The sequence below is a fragment of the Phascolarctos cinereus genome, unplaced genomic scaffold, assembly GCF_003287225.1.
Source record: "Phascolarctos cinereus isolate Bilbo 61053 unplaced genomic scaffold, phaCin_HiC Scaffold_1;HRSCAF=81, whole genome shotgun sequence".
Taxonomy (NCBI): domain Eukaryota; kingdom Metazoa; phylum Chordata; class Mammalia; order Diprotodontia; family Phascolarctidae; genus Phascolarctos; species Phascolarctos cinereus.
In genome coordinates, this window is record NW_027555514.1 from 268,009,281 (window position 1) to 268,022,822 (window position 13,542).

The 13,542-nt window shown below is 42.9% G+C and overlaps 1 protein-coding gene across 1 annotated transcript in view; it reads left to right on the forward strand.

Annotated features, from left to right (window-relative positions):
- APAF1 (apoptotic peptidase activating factor 1) overlaps positions 1-9,970 on the forward strand; it is a 93,143-nt gene extending 83,173 nt beyond the window's left edge. The window contains 1 exon segment of the mRNA XM_021006425.2: positions 6,681-9,970. Within this exon segment, the coding sequence (XP_020862084.1) occupies positions 6,681-6,827 (147 nt within the window). The 3' untranslated portion in view covers positions 6,828-9,970.
- The last annotated feature ends 3,572 nt before the right edge of the window (positions 9,971-13,542 follow it).

Consider the following 13,542-nt stretch of genomic DNA (forward strand, 5'->3'; position numbering starts at 1 on the left):
TTCTACTTATCTGTAAAATGGGAACAGCCATACCGGAGGCTCCAGTGATTCAGAGGGTCTGGCGTGTTGTCAGCTTTACCTCCATGTCCTTGCTGTTGTTCTCGCTTCCCCCTTGTGGCAGAGGGCAGGGTCTGAGCAGTGCCCGGGGTCTTTCTGAGAGCACTGGAGATGACATTTCTGAGCCTCTGGCCCCCACCAGAAGGATGTAGACCCGGACCCCAAGTGTAATACTCCCCATTCAGGGCTTTTCCCACCACCCTAGGTTTGCTTGGAGTTGGGTGGAAGGGCTCCAGGTGCCAGGCTTGGCTCTGCTGCTTCCCTGTGGGATCCCGGGTAAGATGTTTAAGTTCTCATAGCTTCAGTTTGCCTGGTGTGTAAGGCAGGGGTGATTGTGCTTGTGTGCGGGTAGCCGTATGGCCCGAATGAGCTGATGAGCTGGCAGTATTCAGGAACGTCAGCCACTATGCTCATTCTTTGGATTATTGGTTATTTTTTGTTTTTCTGATAAATTCACATCTAGGAAAGAATTCTGGTTAATTGAGGTCTCTAGATAGCTGGTTTCTAGTCAGTTGGAGTTGTATCATGTAGGAAATCTACCTTCACACATCAGGTACATTACAGTATGTTTCTTTGTACCCCCAAAGGACTCATTTTGAGGTTCTTTTATGTAGTTTGTAGGAGGGCAAGAATTGGTTTTGTTTCTCTATCTCCCTAGCTTAACACAGTGCCTGGCACATCACGGGCACTTAATCAGTTGAATTGAGTTGTGTCATAAATCTGTAACTGGAAGGGGCTTAGAAGGTCAGCCCTCTCATTTTACAGATGAGGAAACTGAGGCCCTGAAAGGGGAAGGGACTTGCCCAAGGTTGCCCTGGCAGGAGGCATCAGACTCCAGGCGCTGATAGAGCACTTTCCGCTGCACTGAGCAAGTTTGCTGGTTTCATTTAAGTAGGTACTTTGAGTTGCAACAATCTCCATTTGCACCCAGCTGTTCAGTAACGCTTCTGTAATCAGTTCCTAGGGTACAGATGTTCTCCTTAGGAAGAGTCGGCACCCTGGCCACCATGGGCCCCTGCAGAAGTACATTTCCATCTCTGACTCGGGAAGAACAGTGTGTGACTCCTGCCTCAGACACTTTGTGGCTGGATAACTTTGGGCAGGGCCCTTCACTTCTGAGGCTCTGAGCCTTGTCTTTAGTAATCTTTTTTCTTGTTATTTTCACTACCCACAAAGTCTTAACAGCTCTACGAGCCAATGCTGAAGAGTCTTTAAGGCTTTGGAGAGGCCTGGGCTCCACTCACTCACAGCCCGAAATACTGATTCGATGAGATTGGGTCACAGGGATGTCATGTTGGAGGTAGAAGCATCGTGGAGAACATCTTAGCTGCCCTGCTCATCTTACGTAGGAGAAAAATGAAGGCCAGAGGTGACTGGACCAAGGTCACACAGACTGTCTGATACAGAATCAGGATTGAACCTGACTTGCTCGTACTCAAAATCGGTTCTCTTTCCAAATACCAGCAGTTCTTAACCTGGGGAACGCAGCCTCCCAGCAAAATCAGCAGGGGCCTGTGAACTTGGATGGTGCAGAAATGACACCTTTCTTTTTACTGAGCACTCACAGAAGTGTAGCCTTTCCTCCAGTAATGTACGTAGGCAGAAGGTGTGATTGTGAGAAGGACCCCCTGGGCTTCCACAGAGGTGATGACCCCTCGACTAGACCCACTACCCCTCATTTGCTGTTTGAATCTCAACAGGGCTCAGAAGGCATTGAGCCCAACAGAGAGCATGAGACTGGAAGTGACTTGCTTAAGATCACGTGGGTAGTAGTCACGCAGTAAGCACTTATTGTGTGCCGCATACAGTGCTGGTAAGCTAAGCGCAGAACAGTGCCTGCCCTCCCGGAGGTCATATTTTGTTAGGGGATGATAATGTGTACATTTATAGGCACATACAAAAGCTGCACAAAGAAAGTTCAAGGCTGTTGTGGTGAGCAAGATCACGAAAGGTCTCATGTAAGGGGTGGTGCTGGAGCTGAGCTCTGAAGGAAAAGCTAAGAGATTCTATAAGATGTGAAGGTGAGGAGGGGGAGCATTCTGGGCTTGAGGGTCAGCCAGGGCCAAGGTTGGCAGAACTGGCATTTGAACGCAGGTCCCCTGACTCCCGATGTAGCACTCTTTCCACTTTACCTTGGAGGGGGGCGGGTCTCTGGCACAATATCACAGCAGTGCTGTTTCCCCACCCCCATCAGAATTTACCTGGCTTACCAGGTGCTGTGGTGGTCAGTGGCCTAATCCTTAGAGCTCTGTAAAACAAAGCAAGTACCATCAGTATAGTGAAAGCCTCGTTGCTGTGGACGCATCGGAGACAACAGCTTCTGTAAGACGGTAGGGATCCAACTGCGTAGTCCCAGGCTCTGGGAGTGCAGCTGCCACTCATGGACCCAGTCCTCCCGCTGACCAGTCTGGGAACTTGACCTGCTCTTTCTCTGACGCAGGCTGTTTGGCTGTCCCTGGGTAGCCCTTGTCTGCTGGCCCCTTAAGGTGAAGCAACCAGTGCGGCTGAGCTGATGATGACAGTAATGTGCCAGCTGCATTTACACAGCCTCAGGAATTATCCTGAGAGTGATGGAGCAACAGCTTCTGTGATGGCTGGGAACACAGGCCTTGGGAGCCTGTTTACTCCTGAATGGAGGCTAGAAATGGAATGTCAGGAAGATGAAGGAGATGCTGGCAGCCCTTAACTGCCCAGGTCGATGCTCCTGATAGCACTAAAGAAAGTGTGCCAGGCTAGGCTGTGGAATGTGGACATGAAACGGTACCCAGGCTGCCATGATTCTGACTGGTGCAGAGAGAAGGATGCTCACAGTCATAAGAACTAGGGCAGCTTTGGGAAAACTCATTTTTGTTGATACTTTTTGTGTTGAAATCATGTAGGTTTCCAAATAGATCAATCCCCTACCCTCATTGCAGCTTCGAGTCTCAGAGAGTAGCCTGGGGCCTCAGAGTTGAAGGCACTTGACCAAGGTCACTCAGTCTGCTTGTGTTAGTGGCAGAACTCAAATCCAGGTCCTCAGCACTTCTCTGTGTATTGCTGTCTCCATATGGTAATTCTTTTTTTTTTAATTAAAAAATTGTTGTCTTTTTTATTATATTTTGTTTTTTCTCAATTACATGGTAAAATTTTTTTAACGTTCGTTTATAAAAATTTTGAGTTCCACATTTTCTCCCACTCTCCCTCCCTTTCCCCATTCTTGAGAAGACAGGCAATTGATATAGATTACACATGTGCCATCATGTAAAATATATTTCCATATTTAGCTATGTTGCAAAAGAGAAAACAAGCCAAAAAAACCCCCAAGAAAAATAAAGTAAAAAAAAGTTTGCTTCAGTCTGCATTTCAGACTCTATCAGTTCTTTCCCTAGAGGTGGAGAGCATTTTTCATCATGAGTCCTTTGGAATTGTCTCAGATCATTTCATTGCTGAGAGTAGTGAAGTCATTCATAGCTGATCATTGTATAATATTGCTGTTACTGTGTGCACCATTCTCCTGGTTCACTCCACTCTGCATGAGTTCATATAAGGCTTCCCAGGTTTTCCAAAAAGAGTCTTATCATCGTTTCTTATAGCACAGTAAGATCCCATCATGGTCATATGGGCATCCTCAATTTTCAATTCTTAATGCCACAAAAAGAGCTGCTATAAATATTTCTGTAAATATGGATCCGTTTCCTTTTTTTTTTTTCTGTGGGGTACAGACTTAGTAGTGGTATTGCTGGGTCAAATGGTATATACATAGTTTTATATCCCTTTGGCCATAGTTGCAAATAGCTCTCCAGAAGGGTTGAATTGGTTCACAACTCCACCAACGATGCATTAGTGTCCCAATTTTTCCACATCCCCTCCAACATTTGTCATTTTCCTTTTCTGTCATATTAGCCAATGTGATTGGAGTGAGGTGGTATCTCACAGTCCTTTTAATTTGCATTTCTCTAGTTAACAGTGATCTAGAGCATTTTTTCAGATGTATATAGATAGCTTCGATTTCTTCTGAAAACTTCCTGTTCACTTTCTTTGACTTTATCAGTCAATTGGGGAATGACTTGTATTCTTATGAATCTGATTCCGTTCTCTGTATTTGGGAAATGAAGCTTTTATCAGAGAACATTGCTGTAATTTTTCCCCCCAGTTTCCTACTTTCCTTCTAACTTTGGTTATTTTGATTTTGTTTGTGTAAGCACTTTTTAATTTAATACGATCAAAAATTATCCATTTTACATCCTCTAATGCTCTCTATACATTCTTAGACCTGACAGGTAAAATTTTCCATGTTCCCCTAATTTGCTTATGATATCACCTGTTATGTCTAAAACTTAAACCCGTTTTGACTGTATCTTGGTATATGGTGTGAGATGTTGGTCTAAACCTAGTTTCTGCCAAACTCTTTTCCGTTTTTTCCAATTTTAGAAGTTTTTTGTCAAATAGTGAGTTTCTTTCTCAAAAGCTTGGCTCTTTGGGTTTATTAAACACTAGATTTCTATGATCATTTATTACTGTGTATGACGTACCTGATCTGTCCCACTGCTCCACAGCTGTTTCTTAGCCAGTACCAGATTGTTTTGATGGTTACCGCTTTGGAATGTAGTTTGAGATCTCGTACTGCTAGGCCACTGGCCTTCACTTTTTTTTTTTATTGATGCCTTTGATGACCTTTTGTTCTTCCAGATGAACTTTGTTATTAGTTTTTCATAGCTCTGTACAATAGGTTTTTGTAGTTTGGTTGTCACAGCACTGAGCAAGTAAATTACTTTAGATAAAACTGTCATTTTTATTATATTGGCTTGACCTACCCATGAGCAATTAATGTATCTCTAATTATTTAGATCTGACTTTATTTGTATGAAAAGTGTTTTGTAATTGTGTCTATATAGTTCCTGGGTTTGTCTTGGCAGGTAGACTCTCAAGTATTTTATTTGTCTGCAGTTATTTAAAATGGAATTTCTCTATCTCTTGCTGCTGGACTTTGTGGGTAATATATAGAAATGCTGATGATTTATGTGGGTTTATTTCATATCCTGCAACTTTGCTGAAGTTGTTAATTATTTCAAGTAGTTTTTTAGTTGATTCTCTAAGTATACTATCATATCATCTCTCTCTTTCTGCCTCTCTCTCTTTCCCTTTCTACCTCCCTTTTTCTCCCTCCTGTCCACTTTTTTTCTGCTTACATAGCTAACACCCTAGTTCAGGTTCTCCTGACCTCCTGGATTATTTAAATAGCCTCCTAATCTCCCGCCTCTTTTTTTTTTTCTAAATCCATCCTCCATTCAGCTACCAAAAACTGGCATGCTTTAAATAAGGTTTGACCACATCACCCCCTGCTAAATAAACTCCAGTGGCCCCTTAGCCTCTTCCTCTTTTTGTCATTAGAACCCCTTCGCAGCCTCACTCCAATCTTCCACACGCTGCAGAAGGCAGCCAATCTGGCCGTGCTGATCTTCCCCCAGAATATTCTACTGGCCATCATCACGCCTGGAGAGCCTCCTCACCTTCCCTTCTGGAGTGCCCCGCTTCCTCACTGCCCGCCGTGTGCCCTGTCTCTGTCCTGTGTGTCCATGATGTTTTCATGTTGTCTCCCTCGTCGGCCCTGAGCTCCAAGAGAGCAGGGACTGTCTTTGGACATTCTTTGTATCCCCGGCATGCAGCAGGCACTTTATAGATGCTTGCTGGCGACTCACCCCGATCAAAGACCAGCCTTCCTCTTGAATCCTGTTCTGATTCCCCTGCCTGCCAGTCCTTCCCCCCCAGATGACTCTGTATTTATTCTGTCTCTCTGTTTATGCCTGTGTGTGTGTTATCTCCCCCTACAAACTTCCAGCCCCTTAAGGGCAGAATTGTCTCGTTCTTGTCTTTGTAACCCTGTGACTAGCACAAAGCCTGGCACACAGTAGGCACTTAATATGTGCATGTTGATGGATTGCCTTGTGTAGCAGTTACTGAGGTTGATCAGGGAGTCTGACTGGTAGGTAATAAGCAGATACTCTTACTAAAATTACAAAAAGCAGTCAGTTTATCAACTTGTCTAAGAGTCTAAAGAGTGTGATATAGGTAGGTATAATAAGAGCATAGTGATCATCTTTGGACTGGCTCAATCAGAACCTCATCCAAAAGATGAGAAAAATAAGATAATGAATTATAATACCTGACCTTTAGATAGCACTTTAACATTTTCAAAACGCTTTACATACAGGAACTCATTCACTTACATTGCAGGAACTCACAACAGCTTAGTGAGGTAGGTACAATGTGCATTAGTCTCACTTAGCAGAGAAAGAGATTAAGGCTCAGAGCTGAAGTAATTTTTATACAGGGTCAAATACCAGAATCAAGATTGAACCCAGCCTTCCTAACCCCATGCTGTCCTTCACTTGCCCTCTCCGCATGAAGCCCATGACCTCATCAGGGGATCCTCACCTACAGTTGGGTTGGGTTTCAGTGGGCTTGGGAGTGGAGAAGTGATGAGACACAGATGATGGCTAGTAGGGGACACCACTCTCTTAGTCAGAATCATGGGTTGAACTCGATGGCCGCTGAGGTCCCTTCCAGCTCACAGATTCTGTGATTTTGTGGTTCACTGTGTAGGCCATTAACTCCATCTGAGACTCTGTTTTGTCTTTTGATAGTGGTGGAACGTGGACACCGGCGAATCCTTACAGACCTTCTACACCAATGGAACCAACCTCAAGACGATACACGTGTCTCCTCGTTTCAAAACATACGTGACTGTTGATAATCTTGGAATTTTGTATGTACTACAAGCACTAGAATGATATTGCTACGCCCCGGCGTAAGTCATCCGTGACTGCTTGGGGCTAGGTGCTTTGGAATTGGGGGGAGGGGGAGGTCCCAATCAGACTCTTGTGTGTCAAGTTTTACTAAACTGTGAATCATTTTGCAGGATTGAATTCATTACAAGTGCTTGTTGTCAGATGAATAATGTTGATGTAGATTTTTCCCCAAACGAGCACACCTTTAATCTTGTTTTCCATAATCATTATTATTGTTAACAGTTTGTACTTTCAGATGCAGAAGGAAATTTATGTAGCTTGTTATACTGTTGATATAATTCTATTTTCAGATATATTCAAATTAGTTGACATAATTAATGAGACTCAGTAAAAAGAACATAGATATCTGGGAAGTAGGATAAATGCCTTCCAAGTTTAGGGGGTTGGTCTAGGGAGGTGCCTTCACAGAGGAACTATTACCTTCCACTAACCGAACCTCACCCCCCCCGCCCCCCCATTGTGGGGGAAGGCATTTGGATGAAAGAGAATTTCTTAAGTTAAAATGTGTTATATCTCATAAATGTGCTTTATGAGGAGCTGTGTAATTGAGCCGTCTTGGCATTGGGGTCAGGAAGACGTGGGGTCACTTCCTGCATCTGCTGTGTAGGGGAAAGTCATTTAACCTGTCAGTGTCCCACTCTTTAAAACTATTAAGTGGAAGATGATCTGCATTGGTAGAGGGAATTTCTATATCAGGGTCTCTACCAGTGAAGTCACAGGTCTGGGCTATTCCCCCCCAAACTGCTTTAAAAATATTTTGTGGTTGCAATGTTGACTTAAATTGACTCAGGACAGTGAACCTTTAAATTTCAAACTTGTTCCTTTATAAAACAGTCATTATGAAAGTATGAGGAAAAACCAAATCCATTAGCCCACATATTTTCATTCCCTCCCCCTCCCCCAGTGAACATGGTACCAGGGAGATTGTAGTGGGCCAGCCATAAGTAAACTCTAGAAATGTGGTTTGGGCCTCATGTTATGGGCTCTCAGTCCCTTCACCACTCCATCCTGGTCAGAATCCTTTGTTGTCTGAGCCCTGGACTCAGAATTATTAGAATCCTTTTTTTTTTTTTTTTTTGGTGAGTGAATACCTTTCTACTGGAAAGTAGTTTTGGGGTAAGGGAAACCCATCTTCATTAGGGGAAAGTTTAATTATAGATTGAATTATGCTTTGATAGTGCTATCTGCTTCTTTGACGAATGGCATGACTTATGCTAATCTCTCTGGGTCTCCATTTCCTTAGCTACAAAATGAACTAGATGGTCGTTGAAGGTCCCTTCCATCTCAGTGAGATTTTAAAACTGCTGGTTTTTTTTTTTAAATGAACAGAGAACCCTCTAGGACTTGGTCCATGTTTAAAGGAAAGGCTTTATAACTCTCAGCAATGCCAGTTGTAACTTTGTAGAATTTTTTTTTTTGCCCCCTGTGAAAAGTGGGTGTTCCACTTGGGGTGCTGCGGATATCTCAGGACTGACTGTTTTGAAACTTGCTAAATGATCTAGCCATACCAGAGAGTGCCATTCATTCGAATGCAAAATTATACCAGTATTCAGCAGTGGGAGGAAGGGAATGGAGAATTAGAGGAGTATTATTGTAGCATAGAGCTCTCTCAGGGGATCCTCTAGTCCTCTTTTACAGATAGGGAAACCGAGGCCTTGAAAGGTGAGGTGACTTTGCCCAGGGTCCCGTAGATCACAAGTGACTGAGTGAGGACCTGAACTTTCCAGTCCTTTTCTGCAAGCTCAGCATTCTTTCTGCTGCAACATGAAAGCTGTGAAATGAGGCTACCAAAGCAGGAGTCCTGCCCCTCGCCCTTAACCACATTCCTTCACTGTTCTGAGCCTCAGTTATGCAGTCTACAAGGTGGGCATCAATAGCGCTTTCACCCTCATATCGGAGGGAGAAGCTCTTATGTGGTTTGTTATTACAGTTAACAAAGCCAAGCTTTCTGCATTTTTAAATGCAGTTTGCCAGTCTTAAGAAAAGTCTAGATGAGAAACTAGAGTTCTGTGGTGGGGTCTTGATGCAATGACGATGTCACCTGTGGGTGTGCAGCTGATGAGCTTTCTGTCATCTGTGCTAAGCTGATGGACTTACTGAGAGCAAGAAAATACATCATGGAGCGTATTTCTAGAGTGGATGTCTAGGATTCAGGACAACTTTAGAGCTCACTGATGGACAAGGAGGATAAAAAACACCCCCCAGACCCTCTGCTGTTCTCCATGAGCTAAGTTTTTCTCATGGTGCGTAGAGAATAACAGCCTCAGGTATATGCCCTTTTAACCAAAACCAATATATGAAAATCTGAAGTTGTTGTTTTTCCCTTTAAAAAGAACTAGTTAGCATGTAAATAGTTTCCTTTTGTCTGGTCAGAATTGGATTTATAGCAATATTTATATGTGACTTTTCCAAAAACACCTCTAATTACACACAGCCAGGCATGGTTTGTTCATAGAATTAGAGATGTAGAACTGGAAAGGAGCTTAGAAGCCATCAGGTCCAACCCTCTCATTTAACAGATTAGGAAACTGAGGCACAAAGATGTCAGCTGACTTGCCCAGGGTCTCACAGCTAGTAAGTGTCTGAGGTAGGATTTGAATCCAGGTCTTCCTGACTCCAAGGCCAGTGCCGATTCCACTATACCACATCACCTCTCATTGATTTGGCATTGGTGTTACCTTTAAAATACAATACTTTTGAAGCATGTTTGCATGTTTTTGCTTTAAGGGTTATTATTTGTGTGTGTGCCTTCTCTCCCATCAAAAGAGCCTTCCTCATCCAGGGCTTCCAAGACAGGACAGCAAAGGAAGAATGATTATATAATGACAGAAGGGCTGGCCCCTTCTGTCAGGAACAGTGACTCTGGAGAAAGCATAGCTTTGTGCTGTCGCTCTCTTGGGACCCTGGTAAGCAATCCCTCGTGACCATTCCGGTGTTTGCATTGGTAATCCCAGCTTGTCCCCCGGCTCTGTGACCACATGTTGTATACCTCTTACTGTGTAAGTGTCTATCAAATGCTTCCAATTTGTACATGAATCCTTATGTTTTCCCTTTGCTATACATTTTTTTAAATGAATTTTTTAAAGATGTTATTTGTATGAATAAACTTTTGGAATTGTTTGAAATGTCTCTTTCTTTACAAGCAAACAGACTGATGTGGTCTATGTCCAAAATGCCATTGGGCTGGGCTGTGTCCAGGCTGGTTGAAAAAAATAAGACCCACCAGGCTCACCATTTATGAGCCTTCTTCAGATGGCTGATCTCTTCTGAGTGAGTCTGTGTGTGTGTCCTTCTGCCCTTCTTTCTGTCTTTGGTGCAATTGACCAGGGTGTCCGCAGTAGCAGGAGGGAAGAATGCTTTCGAATGGAGGGTAGCGTTCTGTAGCCAGGCTGCCCTGAAGGCTCTCTAGGCAGCAGGAGGGCCACATGTGTGTGTAAACCACCACTGGGTGTTTTCATATTGGCAAGATTCCTTGCAAACAAGATTATTTCAGCCCAGTCCTGAAATTATTTTAATTCAGTGCTTTGGGTGGTTCTGTAGTAACTTTGCATCCATTTCCTGGTTGACCATGACTCAGCTGTTAGTCGCTTTAATGTGTTCATACGGCTTTTTTTTTTTGTGGTGTGGGGGGAGGTTAAGGAGGCACAAGGTTTTTTTTTTGTTATTGTTTGAGTCCCAGTTTCCACTCTTATTAGTGGTATGAACCTGTTTGCTCATCTGTGAAATGGGGATAATGCTACTTTTTGTCTTGCCTTTCTCTGGGGTATCATATGAAGAAAAGGCACAGAAACCTCATTGCAAGCCTTAAAGTATTCTATCATTGGATGCCATTTTACCGTAGTTAGTTAGTACAGTGAGTAGAGTGCTGAGCTTGGACTCAGGGAGACCTGAGTTCAAATCTGGCCTCAGATACTTACCAGCTGTGGGACCCTAGGTAAGTCACTTAACCTCTGTCTGCCTTATTTTCCTCATCTTTAAAATAAAGATAAGAGCCCCTAGCTGTCAGGATTGTTGTAAAGACCAAATGAGATGGAATTGTAAAGTGCTTAGCGTAATGCCTGGCATATAGGAGGTGATAGTAGTAAGTGTTAGATATTATTAATTATAGTTCCCAAAAGTTGGATGGAACCTTAAGTTCTCTCTGGTCTCGTGTCCCAGCCCCTTCTGTACTCTCCCCATCAGATGGTAATTCCATATTGCTTGGAAATTTTAAGGGACAAAGAGACCTTGCCGTTCCACCATGAAGCCCAGCTCTGGTTCCATGGCCTTGGGCACATCTCTGAACTATTCTGATTCTCAGTTATCCCCACATGTCAATGTCAGATTTACCTGTCTCGTTATCTTGGAAGAAAAGTAAGCCTTAAAATGAGTTAGAAATAGGAGTTGTTATTCAGTTTTTGGACCTCTCCATTAAAACAGAGTCAGAAACTGTGTATTGCTCTGAGTCTACCCATAGGTCCTGATCTTTTCTTTTGGAGCAACATCAGACATATCACAGGCACATCCTGATATCTCAAAAAAAAGGGACAGATTTGAGTTTTAATTTAATTACATTATATGATGCCGCTTTCATCGCCACCACCACCACCACCACCAACAATAACTACTAGGGGTATAGCAAGAGACCACACATTTATTAAGCTGCAGGCACTGTGCTAAGGACTGAGGTTTCAAATGCAGGCAGAAAGACATCCCCTGCCTTCAGAGAGCTACATTCTGATGCAGGAAGCAAACATCAAAGGAAGCTGAAAATGTGGGATATGGAAGAAAACACTGAGGAGAGTCAAGGGTTCAATTTAGAAAGGAATGAAGACTAGGCTGGCCCGAGTGACCTTCTTGAAAGGGAGGTTCTGGGGGAAAGCAGTCAATCAGAGGATAAGGCCACAGGGATGATGGCAGATACTTCCAGTGTATGAAATCTGTGGGGTGGAGTGAGCTTTCAGGATGAAGAGATTGCTGGTACTTTGTAGTGAAAGTCAGGAGTGCAGCCTGGATCACAAACTCTTTAATTTTAAAGTATGGATTATGGTACGTTACTGAAGTTTAGTGAGGTGAAAAAAAAGTCTCTCTTATGATTGAATATTCAACAAGTGTCCACATTTTAAAATATGACATTAATAACTACCATTTATATAGTGCTTTCAGGCTTACAGAGCATGTTAGGTATGTTAATGTAGTGTCCTGGATGCACATCTCATTGAAATGAGTTGTTCATGTCTATGAGAACTCATCTATTCCCTCTTCCGTGTGACCACCTTTCAGATATTTGTAGAGTAGGACTCTGCTCTCTCCCCCAGTATTCTCCATGCTAAACACCCCTAATTGCCTCTGCTGTTGCTCAGCTTCATGGCTGCCTTCCTTTGCATAGACTTTGGTTCCCCAAAGCCTTCTCAGAACATAATTCTTTTTTCCCTGCATCACAGAGAGATGATCAGGTATCTTGATGGAGTCAAGATATGCTGTAGATGCCATTTTCTCTTGATTTATTGGAGGCGGCCATGATATAGATGTAGTGATGGAGAAGCATCATTGGATTCCAGGTCAGACAACCCGAGTTTGAGTTCCATGTTCTTTCATGTGCTACCTGTGTGACCTAGGGCAGAATCACTTTCTGAGTCTCAGTTTCCTCCTCTGTCAAATGGGGATAATATTATCTGTACTACTGACTTTACAGGGCTATTGTAAGGCTCAATGGGGATGGGAAGGAGCCTTCTGAATAGACTGTTGTGGGTCAAAGTCTATAGAACTTCCCTTCTTTCTAGTACTATATACAGTTCATTCAACAGACATTTGTTATTGTTATTTATTATTATTGTAATAATTTTTTGTCATATCCCCCAGTGCTTTGGGAAGTGTACATATCAGGCACTTGGTAAATGTTTTTTGTTGATTGATTCATTGATATATGAGGCTCTGATGATACAGGGAAAAATGAAACAGCCCCTGCCCTAAGTAAACTTATATTCTATAGCAGTCAAACTGTTATACCAGTTTCCTTTATTTTCTCAAATCAAAAATTATTGATTGTTTTGTTATCGTCATGCCCCTTGAGCTTAAAATAAAATTTTACTTGGTTATTCAGTGTTCAGAACTTGCTACCAAACTTTGTTTTTATGAACATATCCCTGGAGCATTTAAGTCAGCAAGTATGGGCATCTATTCTAATTAATTTACCTTTAGAGAAGGAGAAAATGATTTGTTTCTAATTCAATCCTCTGAAGATTAGTAATTAGAATAGATTCATGACTTGTCACCCTTGCTCCCCTCAGGAGCCCCGATGTGTTATACAGTTATTAAAACTCCCAAATTAGGAAGACGTGCCTCGGGCGGGTTGTTTGTCTGCAGAAGCTCCTAGACTGAGTTGGCAGAATGTGGAAAGGGCAGAGCTTCGAGAAGTCGGACTTGTGATGCATCTCCCTTCTGGGGAGCCAGCCTTTGAAGTGGATGCTCCCAAGTTCAATGGCTTTGTCAGAGAACCCAGACTTGTGAAATTTTCATCTCTCTTTAACGCTTCAGGAAAATGAATCATGGGCGTTCGTTGTAAATTCATTTATGGGGTCAGGCCTCCAGAGCTGGGAATATTGCTTATCTGACAGAAGTGAATAAAAATTCTGCCTTTGTAATTTGAGATCACCCCGGGCTAGAATTTATCAATATAGAGAGCATTCATTTCATGCTTGAACTGGGAGTCTGTTGG